This window comes from Protomyctophum bolini, assembly GCF_963924005.1.
Source record: "Protomyctophum bolini genome assembly, chromosome: 14".
NCBI lineage: Eukaryota > Metazoa > Chordata > Actinopteri > Myctophiformes > Myctophidae > Protomyctophum > Protomyctophum bolini.
In genome coordinates, this window is record NC_137875.1 from 4,198,026 (window position 1) to 4,215,708 (window position 17,683).

The 17,683-nt window shown below is 42.2% G+C and overlaps 1 protein-coding gene across 5 annotated transcripts in view; it reads right to left on the reverse strand.

Moving 5' to 3' along the window:
* The window catches only part of ikzf1 (IKAROS family zinc finger 1 (Ikaros)), a gene marked incomplete at its 5' end in the record, with an annotated part of 28,650 nt that extends 20,297 nt beyond the window's left edge, over window positions 1–8,353 (reverse strand). For 4 of the 5 annotated variants that reach the window (XM_080781872.1, XM_080781871.1, XM_080781870.1 and 1 more), the window contains 3 exons: window positions 157–285; window positions 1,339–1,392; window positions 8,176–8,335. In XM_080781872.1, the coding sequence (XP_080637998.1) occupies window positions 157–285; window positions 1,339–1,392; window positions 8,176–8,335 (343 nt within the window). Of the gene's footprint in view, window positions 1–156; window positions 286–1,338; window positions 1,393–8,175 lie in introns of all 5 variants that reach the window. The other variant, XM_080781873.1, reaches the window with a different exon arrangement.
* Window positions 8,354–17,683: the final 9,330 nt, after the last annotated feature.

A 17,683-nucleotide genomic window follows, 5' to 3' on the forward strand; every position in this document is an offset into this window, starting at 1 on the left:
TATTTTTGAAAAATCGAAGAACGACTGATATAGAAACATAGCTTTTTCAGAAAACTGTCAGGATGTAGAAGACATTATTTTAATCTGATCTCAGGTCAGAATGGATTAATGACATTGGACACATTGGACACATACAGTGAGACGCTCAACTCATACCTTTCACGTCCCCTCGGTCTCGGTGGTTCTGCTGGTGAGTGGAAGAGGCTGACAGGTCCTCTGGGACAGCCATGGGTTCCTCCTCCGTCTCCTCGGGCAGATCATTGCAAGGGGGACTGTCCCGGCCTGCTAGGAGGAGGCACACACACACACACACACACACACACACACACACACCACGCCATCACAAACCATGGAACTATATACTGCAAAAAGCTAAATTCACCCTCGCTACTGTAGGGGTCCTTTCTTTAATCTTTACACCCTCTGAGTTAAATTAACTCCGGGATTATGTTGTGTGTGTGTGTGTGTGTGTCTCATTCGGGGAGAAGCAAAAATGACCTCTGGGTCGCTGCCGGTAGTTTTAAGTCTATTGTTAAACTTAACGCTCAGTGATGTAGAGACGTTTTTACCTGGCATCTGGGACAGTCTATTGTTAAACTTAACGCTCAGTGATGTAGACGTTTTACCTGGCATCTGGGACAGTCTATTGTTAAACTTAACGCTCAGTGATGTAAGATGTTTTTACCTGGCATCTGGGACAGTCTATTGTTAAACTTAACGCTCAGTGATGTAAGACGTTTTTACCTGGCATCTGGGACAGTCTATTGTTAAACTTAACGCTCAGTGATGTAAGACGTTTTTACCTGGCATCTGGGACAGTCTATTGTTAAACTTAACGCTCAGTGATGTAAGACGTTTTTACCTGGCATCTGGGACAGTCTATTGTTAAACTTAACGCTCAGTGATGTAAGATGTTTTTACCTGGCATCTGGGGACAGTCTATTGTTAAACTTAACGCTCAGTGATGTAAGATGTTTTTACCTGGCATCTGGGACAGTCTATTGTTAAACTTAACGCTCAGTGATGTAAGACGTTTTTACCTGGCATCTGGGGACAGTCTATTGTTAAACTTAACGCTCAGTGATGTAAGATGTTTTTACCTGGCATCTGGGACAGTCTATTGTTAAACTTAACGCTCAGTGATGTAAGATGTTTTTACCTGGCATCTGGGACAGTCTATTGTTAAACTTAACGCTCAGTGATGTAAGATGTTTTTACCTGGCATCTGGGACAGTCTATTGTTAAACTTAACGCTCAGTGATGCAGAGACGTTTTTACCTGGCATCTGGGACAGTCTATTGTTAAACTTATAACGCTCAGTGATGTAAGACGTTTTACCTGGCATCTGGGACAGTTCCTGGTTCTCCTCCGTCTCCATCCGATGCAGGTACTCTAATAGGAGAGAGATGGAGGAGATGTAAAGACGCGTGTAAGTTTAATCAAAAAGCAAAGGCTGGGGAACATTCTCTATAAGAAAAGCACGGAGGGAGCAGAGCAAAAGGGATGTACTTTATCTCCGCGTGACTCTTATCACCCCGGGGAGATCGCTCTTGTCACCGCCGTAGACAACACCGTTGTCCTCCGACGTTACATTACAAAGAATTACAGACATTTTCATTACGAGTCGGACAGAGAGACGAGGCCGGGCAGGGAGAGAGTCTGGGTGGGGGGGGGGGGGAGGGGATGGGGGGGGTTGTCTGATGGGGGCCTGCCGGTGGCAGGGTGCTGCTGGGAATGGGCTTTCAGAGCACATTTGTTATTTATTGTTAATTTCCTGCCACGTAATCATCCAAAAATGCAAACTGACTGCCGCAAAATTAAGCAGAAAATTAACTGGCCCCCGGGTCACGGAGGACGCGGGCGTTCGCCGTGCCCAGCCGATCGTGCGTTCGTGTTCTCTCTAATTTACTGAGCACGCATGGCTGAGCCCGCGGCCTGAGCACAGATGGGCGTACGAGAGAGAGAGCCACAATCAGAGACAGAGAGAGAGAGCAAGAGAGGAAAGGAGATAAGGCAAAGAGACAGAGAGAGAGAGAGAGAGAGAGAGAGAGAGAGAGAGAGAGAGAGAGAGAGAGAGGCAGACAGGAAGAGAAGAGAAGGCCTCAGAGAGTCAGGAATGAGCTAAGACAAGCAGGACTGCCTGCAACACCTACTGTCTGTATTATATGTGACATTAATTAAACACCTTGATTTTTGAAGGGAGAAGCAGGTGAGGAAGGAGACTATACAGGGCAGTGAATCTTTAAAAAAATAAAATAATTATAATACAATCATATTTTCTTTTAAATATCTGATTCATTCATATTACTTATTTATTAGTTTTGTTTGTTTTTCCAGGACGGGGCGATTGGGCACAGGGTGCGCCTCGGCCAGGCCTGAATAATATGTGAGAAGTCACCACCAGTGTCCCACGTGGCCCCCTACCCTGCATTAATAATGCAGGGGCCTCCAGCCTGCAGCAGATGGGCCCCACCACTTCAAGAAGCCCTCGGTGGGGCCGCTGCCCTCGGTATAGGGGCCGCTGCCCGGCTCCACGCAGCCACACAGGGAGAAGTGAAGCTCCTGGAAATAGCGAAACGAGAGCCCTAGGGAGATGGGGAACCTGGGCCTTCCTGTTTTACACTGACAGATGGCTCCACACGTTTGGAACAAAAACAGTGGGAAGCAACAACTAGGGCCATTCTGTTGCAATGCATGCATTGCGTGCATGTTCTGTTCTCGTGGCCTGTGGTGTGGTGTGGTGGGCAAACTGAAGTCAGGGGTTCGACAGACACGGCAGACACCCGGGACCCAAAGGGCGTCTGAGAGAGGAGGAGGAGGGAGGGGGTTCAGAGGTCATTGACGCAGATGATTTGGCGAAGATGGTTCAGGAGTGCATTGCGTGCTGCCGCGCTGAACCCACGGTGTTCCACCACTCTTAAGCATCTGGAGTTTGGAGATTGTTGGAGGGAGGGGGTGAATTCTCCTGTGCCCTTTTCTCTGGGCAGATGGTGAGAAGGGGAAATACGGATGTGTCGACATGACATGGAGGGCTTTGACATGAGCAACGACAAATACATTCCTATATTCAGCCCGCTTGTGTGTAGGCATGTGGAGAGTGAGTGAGGCCTGAGTCGTTCGCTGAAAATGGCTGATCTATAAGCTCACAAACACGCCCCGTCACTCTGTGTTGTGAGCTTGTAGATCGGCTATTTTTTTTTGGTGCATGACAACCAGCGCGCAACAACTAACTATACATATCAACTTTAGCCAGGGCGTGCTAAGAAATGTAACACCTTCCTTTTTACCCTTTACTTTATCTTGAATAAGTCACTATTTAGCAAAGTCTTAAATCACTTCTTGTGATTCCCTGATTTGTGATTTGGTTTAAACCCTGCTATAATTAAAAACATCCATAATCTTCCTTTATTTTTTTTTATTTTTTTATTGATGGGGCATGGATGTTGTGCAGAGGGAGATGTGTCAGCACACAGCAGGCCAGGGGTCTGAGAGTGGTGTGTGTGTGTGTGGGGGGGGACGGGGGGCAGGTGGAACCCACGCTGCTGCACACAGAGAAGCGCGCTAAGCAAGCACAGAGTACAACATATGAGAGTGTGACACAGAGTGTGAGCACAGAGTACAACATATATATGTGAGTGTGACACAGAGTGTGAGCACAGAGTACAACATATGAGAGTGTGACAAATAGAGTGTGAGCACAGAGTACAACATATGAGAGTGTGACACAGAGTGTGAGCACAGAGTACAACATATGAGAGTGTGACACAGAGTGTGAGCACAGAGTACAACATATGAGAGTGTGACACAGAGTGTGAGCACAGAGTACAACATATGAGAGTGTGACACAGAGTGTGAGCACAGAGTACAACATATGAGAGTGTGACACAGAGTGTGAGCACAGAGTGCAACATATGAGAGTGTGACACAGAGTGTGAGCACAGAGTACAACATATGAGAGTGTGACACAGAGTGTGAGCACAGAGTGCAACATATGAGAGTGTGACGCACCGAAGGACTGGAAAACTTTTGGTTTGAGTCCGCCGCTATGTGAGGAGAGACAGGAAGAGGCTTTGTGGGTTAGCGTGTGCTCGTGTGTGCGTGCGCGTGTGCGTGAGAATGTGTGATATATGTCAGGTGGGTGGGTGGTGGATGGCGGGGGGGGTGGGCGTTTAGAGGCGTTCACACTGAAGGCAGGTTGCAAACCAAAGGTTTTGCACCAGGGAGCAGAGCTAGGGGTGGAGATGAGAGACAGTCAAACCGTCAAAAGAAATACCAGCAAAACTTTGGATTTTGCAAAGGAAAGTGCAAGAGTGGCGTGCGTGTGTGCGTGCACGCGCGCGCGCGCATGTCATGCATATTTAGAAAGCTAAAGTGGTGCGAATAGTGAATACATGAGCCGTTGCTGATGAGCGAACGCGGTAATTAACAGAGAAAAATAAATGGGCAAAAAACGAAAACAGCACAAAGCCTTCAGTAAATTAATTACCATCCCTGATCGTTGCCGTGTTGTTGTTGTTGGAACACTGAGCGGGCTAAAGGGTGTCTAAGTCGTTTTATATTAGAGAATGAATTATACGCATAGAGCAATGCCCTGATCATTCATTTACACTCTGAGTGTTAAAATTACACTCTCAGAGATAAATGAACGCTCAAAATTGTAGCTGGAAAAAGAGGGGAAAAATCACACACCGAGGTATTTATATAGTTTGATGTTTTCTTTGCCATTTGAAAACACTTAAAAAATGTAGACAGGTGTAATAATAGAACACATACAATATATTAGTATAGGATTACATAAAATTATTTCTCATTATATCTAATGTATTCAAGCAAAGTGGTGTTTAAGAACGTGATTACATTTGGACATGTGCTTGTTGGCCCCTAACACTGACCTTATCATGGGCACAAGTGTATAACAATATAATGTTAATTGAAATAAGAATGTACTTGTTTTATTTTTTTTGTACCCATATACTCCACACGTTGTATATAATATGATATTATCTTTCCATTGTTTAAATAATTATGAATGTGACGTGAATTTCAACGTGTTCAAAGTAAACTTAACCCATTCTGAACGGGAACCCATTTTGGTATTAGCACTATGTTATGCTTTAGCTATTGAAAAATAGCAGATCTACAAGCTCATAGCGCGCCACCGAGTGTCGCGCTACGAGCTTGTAGGTCTGCTATTTTAAAAAAATCGAAGAACGACTGACATTTTCTAGAATCTGATCTCAGGTCAGAATGGGTTCATCAGACCAGTGTGTGTCCAGTGGAAACCTCGTATGAATCTGATCTCAGGTCAGAATGGGTTAAGACTGCAGGGCAGCAAGCCGTCAAATAAATCCCATCAGTTTATGAGAAATTAATGTGTGTGGTGTATTATATATATAAATAAATATATATACCGGATTATAGGGAAAAGACATTGTCCTTATACACTTGGAATGTAATGTGATGCATGATCACCTTTTTTGTTCAATTCAGATAAATATGCATATTGGAGATTCTCATCAGTAATTCATGAAATGTGCAGCAAAGTAGGTTTATAGTGATGATGTGCTGCTGCGTGGAGCCTATCCCATTCTGACCCGAGATCAGATTCATACGAGGTTTCCACTGGGACACGCACTGGTCTGATTATAACCCATTCTGACCTGAGATCAGATTCTAAAAAATGTCAGTCGTTCTTCGATTTTTCAAAAATAGCAGACCTACAAGCTCGTAGCGCGCCACTCGGTGGCGCGCTATGAGCTTGTAGATCTGCTATTTTTCAATAGCTAAAGCATAACATGATGCTAACACCCAAAATGGGTTCCCGTTCAGAATGGGCTATTGTAGGGGGGGTGGGGGTTGGGGGTGGGGGGCGTTGGGGTTCAGAGGAAAAGGTGCATTGAAAAGAAGTTTGCTTCATTTACATCTTGACACACTTCACTACTCTGGTATTCAGAGACTGAGCAATCATTTTAACCCACATAAGACGGGAACGCATCTGTGTCACCATACACTAGTATATATGGCTTTGGACTGTGCACTTTAAAACCATGATTTTAAACATTTAGCTGTTGGAAAAATAGCAGATCTACAAGCTCGAGTGCCGCGCTACGAGCTTGTAAATCTGATATATATATATATATATTTTTTTTAATCGTGAAAATGTGCAAGGCGCAAATCGTACGTTTGAATACTGTATATTCTTTCAACAGTGAATGATTTTTAACTCATCTTTGCTTCTATATTATAGATATAGGGGAAGCCCTGGAGCAACATATTTTCATATTTTTCGGCAGCCCTAATACACATCATTTTTGGGGTCCTTGACATCATAATTATGTGACGGCATGTGTGAGCACCACTGATATATAGAAACATATACTGTACGTCATGTAGGTCTAAATGCATTAATAACTGTCTTCCTCTGCCCCCGCCTAGTTCTGTTCCTACTGACAAGAAAGATGATGTATCTGCTGACATATTCTGGAGACCGCGTTCACATTGAGAAACAAAACAAAGAAAGGGGGGGGGGGGGGAATATCCCATGTATTGTTCTTTCTATCGTTTTGACGGAATTGGAGCTCATGTAAAAAAAATATAAATAAAAATAAAAAGTTTTTAAGAGAGTCTGTAAAGTATACAATACTTTTTTGTCAGTATACCTATAGCCTGTCGGTTTTTTGGTAAGTATTTGTTTACAAGTCAAGTGAGATTACAAGACTCTGAACTTCCCTTAAATGTTGGGAAGTGCACGGTACGTATGTGGGAAATAAAAACTTCACATCAAAATAAAATCTAGATAGCTTATTAAGGCTGTGCTATTAAAAAATATATATATATATGTGAATTGGAATATAACCCAAAGTGTGTGTGTGTGTGTGTGTGTGTGTGCCCGTGCATAATGCGTATTGTATAATGTATACAAACTTTACAACCCCAAACTATCAGTTACAATAACATCAATGTGTCTAAAAAAGAGTCAATCTCATAAATTGAAAATGCTGGACCCTGTTGTAAACAAGTGTGAGTGCTTAATCATGGTCAGGTGTGTCCAGACTAAAGTAACAGTTTTTGTATTGACCTTTCGTTTGAAATGCAGTACCCAATTCTACATGAAATAAAATGTTCAATCAATCAATTAATGTTCCAATCGTGCAGCCTATTTTTAACTGTATAGAAACTTTAACAAAGTGTTTTAAAGCAGAAAGCACCGCGGGTGACTTTATTTCCTCAAATGATTTCACAATGAGGAGCTGCAAGGTTTTGAGTGTAGATAGTGAACGGTCCCAATCCGCTGTCAGCAGCAAAAAGTTTCATATAGAGTTGTCTGCCTTTTAACAAATATATTTTTGCTCATAGTTCATCAACTAATGATGAATGTATCTGTTCACTCACGGTCCTATAGCCTACCTGAACTATTTTTGTCAACGATAAAATTTTAGGGGGTTTACCGGTTTAAAACAACTACAATTATTCCGCGTCATTATTTCCTGTAAAATAAAAACCGTGTGAAAAGATCTCCACGCTCCTTATTTGTTTTACAAAACGCATAAACCAATGTACGATAGGCTATTTATTCCATTAAATTAGCTATATGAAAACATGCGGTCTATAGTTTTCAGACTAGGCCTACTTTATGGGGTGCGCACATCAGTTGCAAGTAGCCAACAGGTGACAACATCGGGCTATTTAGAAGAAAATAAAATTATCAAAGAACGAAAATTGAAATAAGTTGGTAAATAAGTTACAATGTGGACAAATAAATATAGCCTACAATTGGCCGAGAATGAGAAGTGCATCGATCATTTCCAAATGACGCATGGGGGAATTTTTTTAACATTCCACACATTTCCATAAATTTGTGGGATATTAGATGAGGAAAAATGTGAAATAATTTGAATCAGTCACAAACTTTTAGACTTTGTTATAACCCCCGTTATACAACTTGGACCAGCATGAAGACAAACTTTACGCATGCCGGTCAGGATCTGACAACTATGGCGCACCACCTGCACCCAAAACTAAGGACAGCGTTTTCCAATTTCCAGTCAGGTGAAAGTCATGTCCCTAATGCTGCTCTTAAATAAAGAACGACGCATCGTATGGGCTACAGATTCTCTCTCTCTTTTAGATCGGCGACCGGTTAAAAAAAAAACATGGCGTGTGTTAATAAGTTACCTGCTATTCCTTGAGTTTGCAATATGAAGTTCTTCCAACTCTCCCCAGCAGCTCCATGTGCTGAAGAAGTTCGAAGCGCCGCGGAAGCCCCATGGTGGCGATGGAAGTCTGCCCTGGGTCCCTCCCCTCTCCACTGTACTTCCTCGTTCCAGCCCAACATCATGTCTTCCTCTAGTGTCTCTGTGTCTCTACAGTACAGTGCTGCTGCCTTACTGACTTTACTGATACTGAGGGCATTTTAGCTTTGGCGTTTTTATCCAGAGGGCCGAGTCGTGCTGTTCGGGGAGTCGTCGATCGAGGAGGCACCAGCCCTTGGCACTTGCTTTGTACCGTGCCAATAAAAAGGCTGACACCCAACAGACCATTACTGGCAGCCATGCATGAGATGGGATGAGGCGGCGCGGGAGGGAGAGTGGACCATTCATTTGTTTTATTTATTTATTTCTCTCTCTCTCTTCTCTTCTCTCTCTTCTCTCTCACAGGAGGGATATGGATTGGGGACTCCTCACTTGCATATGGGCACAGCTCTCCCCTTCTGTCACCTGTTCTGGCACTCTGCAAAGCAATCCATGAAATTAAAAACAACTGGTTTTTGTTCATATGTTGTAATTGCATTCTCTCTCTCTCTTTTTTCTTCCCTTTTCTTTTTGTGCATAAGAAGAACACCTAATCCATTTACTTTTTGACACTTTAACTATCTAGTCCATGTGTAGGCCTATAGCGTATAAAAGACCCTAACTCTTTATAGTTATACAACGTGTTCTTATATGTGCTTTGTTTTGGGCCCTGATCTAATGATTTAGGAAATATATAATGTTATACTGTTTGATGCAGTGTTAAATACATGCAGCAGTGTACAAACTAAATGCACTGTATCCATTTCATCATGAAATACACAAGTGTTCATTGAGTGAAAAGCAGTCAGTCAGCAGTCATCTATGGACAAATCTGATACCTTTCCATATAACTACAGTGTCCCTAATAAAGCAACACATGTACAGTAAGCATGACTAGTGTATAGTAGGCTTTGACCTGCACCTCCCAGAGTCCCAGCTCATACATACATCATGCATGTGATGCACGAAAGTGGTTCCCACACTTGTTCATGTCAAGGACCCCCAAATTGACACTGCGGACCCCCCATTTGAAAAATATATGCCAAGGACCCCCATAAGAGAAGATTTTTTCGGCTCCATCCAGCAGTGATTCTCAACCCGTTTAATTTCAAGGACCCCCAGTTTCACATGCATATTTAGTCTACACTATACAGACTCCCATGTAATGGCATTTACTGTATATATCTGGGACGCCCGGTTTATATTGTAAAATCAATGTTAATTTTAACTCTGAGAGTGTACAAATGGGAACCGAATGGACCTTAACGGGTCCATTTGGTTCCTAACTATATTATTCAGCTGGGGACCCCCTGGAACTCCCTCAAAGACCCCCTGGGGGTCCCCGGACCCCACTTTGGGAACCACTGACGTACGAGTCAAGCGCCGTGCACTATAGGCCCACATTATACAGCAGCATACATGTTGTATTGGGGGGTCTTTAACCCATTCTGACCTGAGATCAGATTCATACGAGGTTTCCACTGGGGACACACTGGTCTGATTAACCCATTCTGACCTGAGATCAGATTCTAAAAAATGTCAGTCGTTCTTCGATTTTTCAAAAAATAGCAGACCTACAAGCTCGTAGCGCGCCACTCGGTGGCGCGCTATGAGCTTGTAGATCTGCTATTTTTAAATAGCTAAAGCATAACATGATGCTAACACCAAAACGGGTTTCCGTTCAGAATGGGTTAAAATATATATATATATATATTATATTTATTGGAAGTGGTGGAAAGCAACTATAGCGGTAAGTAGTAAGTACATTCACTCGAGTATACTGTACTTGACAACTTTTGTTTTAGGTTATTAGAGAAAGATTTTTTTATTTATTTTTGCCTCATGTTTCAAATGCCCCCGACCTCCTGTCAAAAATAGCTAAAATCGCTAAAATGAAAGAAAGCAACAAATGAAAAAAATTATAAAATAACACTCATCTTTTACTTTCTCTAATAACTTCCAAAAAAACATGAACCTTGGTTAAAAAAAAATAAAGTTGTCCTTTAAATAAATTTTTTGAGGTATTTGTACTTTCCAATTCCCAATACTTTTACTCCACGACATCTCAGATCACACCTCTATACTACATGTATTTTAAAAGTTTACTTAGTTACTTTGATTATTATTACAAAACATTAAACACTTCAGCCCTTTATACATTTTGTACATTTGGAAAATATCTATAAGCTCAGAAGGTGTCGCGATGATGCAACACATTGTGAGCTTGTAGATCTGCTATATTTTCAAAATATTTGTATACATTTGAATACTTGAAATGAGCATACTTTTGAATACATTTTGATGCCAATACTATTATTTATCATATCGTTTTTTCATTAGTCTCAAAAAATCGAGATTTGAAATAAATGATGGGTTAATATTAACGAAATAGTTAATAAATAAGCACGTGCTTTTTTCCTCATCATTCCATCATTTTCAGCCATATTATTATCGAAACTTTGATTGGGTAAACGGTGCATTTATATAGCGCCTTTATCCAAGGCGCTTTACATAGATTGTGCATTATACATTCACCCATTCACACACACACATTCATACACCGATGGCGATGGAAACCATGCAAGGCACCAACCAGCACATCAGGAGCAATTAGGGGGTCAGTGTCTTGCTCAAGGACACTTCGACACTAACTCTGGGGGAGGAGCCCACAGGGTTCGAACCAACCTTGCGGTTGCCATCCGGCCACTCTACCCCTGAGCCACCGCCGCCACGGTGGGGGGTGAATGTACTGTAAAGGCCTATTCATCCTCCAGTTTTAGGTGATAAGCTATAAGTACTCACCTTTTCGGTGGTTAGTAAAAGCAGAGAGATGTGTTAGTGGCTTATCACCGCGGCATGACGTAACCTCGCGTCACCAGGCTTTCCACCTCGGAGGAAAGCCTGGTCTGTGATACTAAATCGCTGTGTGATCCGGTCGGGAGCAGATGATATGATATCATATATGTAGATTGATTGTTTTGTAATCATCAGGACTTAACCCTCAAACCGGAAGAATAATATAAGCAATAAAAGCATAGTTTCGCGGATTTCTAAATTCCAAAATAAATATAAATGTGAGTGTGCTTTCCAGAGACTACATAGCGTCTGTATATTCTTTGTTATCCCAATTGGGAATTTCTGTTCTCACCGCAGGCTACGAGAGAACGAGTTTTATTGGGAAGGTATATTATCCTTCCGGTTTAAGGGAAAGGAAGTTCTGGTTTCGGCCTCAATGACTACAAAACAATGACTACAACATGACTTTCTTAACCCATTTTGGACTGAGGTAGTTTACAAAAAAGGCTTCTGAATTCTAACAGTTTTCTGAAAAACCCATGTTTCTATGTCAGCGGTGCTCAACCTTTTTCATGTCAAGGACCTCCAGAATTTTCTGTATTTGGCCGCGGACCCCCATCTCAAAATATGTTGTTCCAGAGACCCCCCCCCCAGAAGCAAAGATTTTAGTTAAAAATGTTCGCTCTGAAAGAATATATATTCAAAGATTTTCTCCACATTTTCACAAATTTTCTAAAATAGCAGATGTACAAGCTCATAGCGCGGCACTCGCTATGAGCTTGTAGATCTGCTATTACATAATGTTTGAAACACCAAAAGGGGTTCCCGACCGGATCATGAACCCGAAAAATAAATTCTGCTGCCCATGCAGGCTATAGGCGTGACGTCATGTTGTCGTTTTCGGCGGTCACCTTATTAGCCTAAAACTGGAGTATGAATGAAGAGGCCTAGAAGTGCTCAGGGAGACCAGCTAGGCCTCACTCACACCTACACTTGTGTGCCGTGTCTTCCGTGTGTCATGGCATGCATTTCCAATAGAGCACCGAAGTCTGACGTCAATATCGGTAGAGGACGCAAATCCACCGGTTCATGTACTTTTTATTTGCATTGTAATCCCCATAGGGGGGGATTTTAGATCGACTGTGTTTGAAAAATAAACATGTCATCCCGGCCGCTTCACTCATATGGATATGAAGAATCAACTGACAAAATGCTAATGTTACTGTTACAGAATTAGTCACATTTTCGCTAGAAGCAGACTGTATCATATATACTGTATGAGTGACTGACTGTTGCAAACGATACAGAGACACCTCCCTGACAATAACGCAGAGACAGCTTGTTTATTTTTGGACCACAACGCTTATAGTAGAGTCTACTATAAGCGTTGTGGTCCAAAAATAAGTAATTTATCTATGAGTATACTAAGTAGACACTCATAGATAAATTACTTCCGCGAACCAGGGGGAATCGAAGGGATGAGCGAGTTACGTCAGGACTTTGGTGCTCTATGGGAGTCACATTGTTGCATGGGGGGGGGGGGGGGGGGGGGGCAGAAGACAGCCATGCAACAACGTTGTGTCATGACTCCCATTGACAATGCATTGATCCATGAGTCATGACACACGTGACACACAAGTGTGTCTTAGGTGTGAGAGTGAGGCCTTAATTACACAGGGGTATTTAATCAGGGCAACAGCTTGGCGTGCTGTAATTGCCCCCCCATATATGTATGACCGTCCCCCACCAACACCTCCCCCCCCCCCCCCCCCCCCAGTACCCCACCCCCCAACATCCCACTCTCCTCAGGCCCTATGCATGCCGACTGCCCTTATCTTAGGAGAGAGTTGCATGTTCAGGATCGCTGAGTCACCTATTGCGGGAGGGAGGCAGGCATGAGGCCTTATCTCCAGAGAAGCACAACATTCAGGCAGTTGGTGCAAAGGAGGAACTTTGGGCAGGACCCCTGAGGGCAGCCATGTCTTCACCATGGCCCCCTATATATGCATCATTACAGCAACACTTACTGACTTCCTCCCAGCCATGGGTTCTAGTGCACTAAGGCGATGGAGAGAGGGCCACTATACATTATTTCCACACTCACTCCCAGAGGGCCACATTGCATATTTCCACATACAGTACATAAAGCTCATTTGCCAATTACGCATTTTGAGCTTGTAGATCAGCTATTTTTGCTATATTTGAGTTGAATCCTGATTATTATTATAATTGTTCTTTAAATTGGAATCCTGAAAAGTAACCATTTTATTTAATTTTCAAATGCAATTTAGTTATAGTTATGTTAACTTTATGAACTAAATACAAATACATTGGACATAAAACATATAACATTGTCATACTAGTCATTAATTAAGCTACATAAATATAGACTGAAGTAATTAAAAGCGGATCATGTTTTGCATGCTTGGAATTGTAACCGCGGAAATCAACAATACATCAGTATTCTGATATTAACCTGCGGGACCCACATTAAGTGATGGTGGTGGTGGTGGGGGGGGGCCGTACGAGGCCCCGGGGCCCCCAGTTTCCCATGTAATGCTCTAGTTGTCTAGTAGAACACCCATGCATTAACCCATTCTGAACGGGAACCCATTTTGGTGTTAGCATCATGTCATGCTTTAGCTATTGAAAAATAGCAGATCTACAAGCTCATAGCGCGCCACCGAGTGGCGCGCTACGAGCTTGTAGGTCTGCTATTTTTGAAAAATCGAAGAACGACTGACATTTTTTTAGAATCTGATCTCAGGTCAGAATGGGTTCATCAGACCAGTGTGTGTCCTAGTGGAAACCTCGTACGAATCTGATCTCAGGTCAGAATGCGTTAATGAAAAACAGCATTGTATAGCCGAGCGAGCCTTTTGTCCAAGCCCAAACTCCTGAGAGCAGCCGGAGGAGCCCAGAGGTAATATAGTGGAACAGTCAGAGACGTGACTCAGCACACAGCAGCAATTCTCCAATCGTTACCAACAGAGGAGAGTGTGGACCTTCAGGACACAGAGATTACAGTCCTATCCCAGCAGAACACACACACACACACACACACACACACACACACACACTGCAGGTTCTGAGGCCACGTAAGGACGACGATATGTTTGGACATAAAGCCGTGTTTCAAGACGAAAATGACTGCGGAGTGGTAGTGCGGAGGAGGCAGGATCAAGGGCTCACAGCCTCACAGTCTCTGAATAACCCATTCTGACCTGAGATCAGATTCTAAAAATGTCTTCTACATCCTGACAGTTTTCCATTCTGACCTGAGATCAGATTCTAAAAATGTCTTCTACGTCAGTCGCTCTTTTCGATTTTTCAAAAATAGCAGACCTACAAGCTCATAGCGGGCCACTCGGTGGCGCGCTATGAGCTTGTAGATCTGCTATTTTTCAATAGCTAAAGCATAACATGATGCTAACACCAAAATGGGATCCCGCCCAAAATCCTGGAATAAAAAAATAAAAAAAAGACAAAAGCAATGCTGTGCTTTTGTTTTTAACTGCTTTTTTCTGCTGCATTGTTTTGTGAAGATATACCTACTACTGCAACATGCACAATTAATGTAGTGTCACTCTAACACAAACTAACCATAACATTTGGTTCCTTAATTCGTGTATATCCACCACAACCTCTGGCAACGGCATGTTGCTGTAATTAATATCATTACTTGGCCCCAGCCTCATAACATCATCAGGCAAACGTATAGCCAGTGTTCGGCTGCTGAACAATAGATTCCGCCTGGTTCTTATTTCATGGATCTTTAGGCAGTATTCAGTGTCTCACGTTGGGATACAGCGCAGGCAGCATGTAACCCTTAATTGGTTTCAACACCTTAATAAGTCAAAGACGTTCAAGACTGATAATCACATTAAATAGTCCAATTTATCTAAAAAGTCAATTGGAAAGTGAAAAACTCCCTATTCTTTAGGAATGCATTATGCCGGCGTGGATGTCAGAGTAAATTAAATTCCCCTCTGCACACCAAAGCATCAATTTCCTTATGGTAATTATCTGCTGGAATAGATGTGTCACAAGAAGGAGTCAGGCATGCTTGACATTTAGCCTTTTTATGGAGAGGCGATGAGCAAAAATTAAGATGAGGAAAGAGAAATTAATCTCCCGCCCAGGCAGGCAGGCAGGCATTGAGATATCCTGGAGGATAGCAGCTGAATCAATCATGCTGTTTGTGACCCTGCTTTGAAAGGGAGCCAAGCCAATAATGATATTCAGATCTGTTGGTGACTAAATTGGAAAATTTGAGGTTGAGGACAAGATTTCTTTTTTTTTTCTTTTCTTTTTTTTATATTTTGCAAGAGATGAAGCTCAAGCAGTAATACGATTCATATGAGAATATATAGTCTTTTCTTAGTGGTATTTTGATATGACAGCAAACAGGTTCTAACTGATTTGGAAATGCGAGTGTCTTTTTGTGTCCATTTATGTTAACAGTTCATAAAGTTAACATAACTACAGCTAAATGCATTTGAAATTCAATAAAAAGGTTACTTTTCAGGATTCCAATTAAAAAATAGCTAAATATTATTCAGGTTTTCAATTCAAATATAGCAAAAATAGTTTTGCTACGACAGTAATATGTGGCCCTCTGGAGTGAGTGTAGAAACCAATGACAGAATAAAGACTTTCTCTTGCATCTCCAAAGACAAAGAGTCTGTTCTCCTACGGTATATGGCAGCGAATGCTGGACCCTGAAAACAACGGTGCATGAGTCAATATAGACTGGCACTATACCAGAATGTTGCATGTTATCATCAACATACACAAATCTGTGTGAGGGAATACCAAGGGTGAACGAGAAGTCTGCAGGCAGGACACTGCCAAAGACATCAAGAACTGCCAGACAGCACATAAAAATTATACTAATACTAATCATCATCATAATTTTTCGACCGCGGTCGAGGTCATGGATTCCACAATGCTACGCCAGACTTCCCGGTCCTTCATTGCCACCCCCAGTTCCTGCCTACTGAAGCACGTGTCCCTAGCGAGGGGAACGACAGTGTTCTACCTCTGGTCCGCCCTGAGGCAGGACTCCAGAGAAGAAGGGAAGATATAACCTCATTGTCAGCTCTGTATAGCAGTGGCCGGCAAACTGTGTTCTTCTGGATCGGACCAGAGAAGAAACACGGGGAAGGTTGCCGTATATTAGATCAGTCGATGGGTGGCTCTTCCAAGACAGATTTTGCGCTCTCTCTCATTAGAAGGCGAGTGTTTAAGTGCCATCCAACCGTTTCTCTGGTTTCTTTTAAAGTGTCCATGTCTCGGAGACATAGAGTAGAATCGGCTCAACGGTCGTCCTAAACATTTTTACTTTTAACATCTTACTAAGCTGGGATGACCAGATCTTATGCATGTCATTGCAGGCTGACCAGGCCATACCCTTCCTAGTTTGAAAGTCAATTTGGGAAGAAGATATATATGAACCCAAACACTTGTAGTTAAGTGTTGTTAAGTGTTTTTATAATGTGGTTATTGTTGGATTTGCATATGTTTACGTATTCAGTTATCGTCTCGTTGAGATAAAGACCAACACAGTTGGAGGCCTGCTCAAGAGACTGAATAATTGATTCCAATGATTGACTGATAAGCGTGATGTCATCAGCGAAGTCAGTGTCGGTTAGGTATGAGGAGCCACGGAAGTGCATTGTCAAGTGTGAAGTTGATTGGAGGAACGTTCTCCAGAACTGGCCCACTCCAAACCGCCGGCCATATTGACTTCACACTTGGCTATAGTCTATATTACAGACTTATTGGTGGCAAAACCAAATGTAAGAACCCTCAGGTCCTCTGATAAAGGCCTCCTGAATATTCCGGTGACAAAATTGAAAACCAAGGGGGGGCCGGTCCTTTGCAGTGGTTGCTCCCACACTGTGGAACGCCCTACCCCTATCAATTAAAAATGCAGAGTCTGTTGAAGGTTTCAAGTCCAAGTTAAAAACTCATTTATTTAGGTTACATTTTATCTTGTAAATGTCTACTTTTAGTTTGAATAGCACTGTTGTCAAGTTATGTTTCTGCTCTTACTTTTTGTTGTGTTTGCTCCTTTGTGCCTTTGTGCCTGTTTTAACTTGATTGTTTATATTGTTGTTTTTACTGTACAGCACTTTGTAACTTTGTTTTGAAAAGTGCTCTATAAATAAAATTTACTTACTTACTTACTTGGCTGGTGTATTGCTGGTAGTGCAGTCATTATTGTTGATATTATAAGTTGATGGCAATTCTCCAGATACCAAACCGGATTTTCCAACTAAGGCATTGGTGGAGACCACGTGTCACACAAGAGCTCAGATTTGTGGGGCCAGGTGTTATCAATTACTTTCTTCATTGAAGAAGCTCTATGGGTTATATTAGGGATGTGCCGATGAGACATTTTGGCCCGATATCGATATCTGATATAATTAATTGCTGTTATGGCCGATAACCGATATTACCGATGTCTATTATGATCTCATTCTGTATCGAAAAATTATAATAATTTTGTCCATGCTGAAAAATACATGTAACAGGGCACTGCAGGCAGGTCAGATTTAACTTTAATACCATATATTTAATATTGTGAGCTT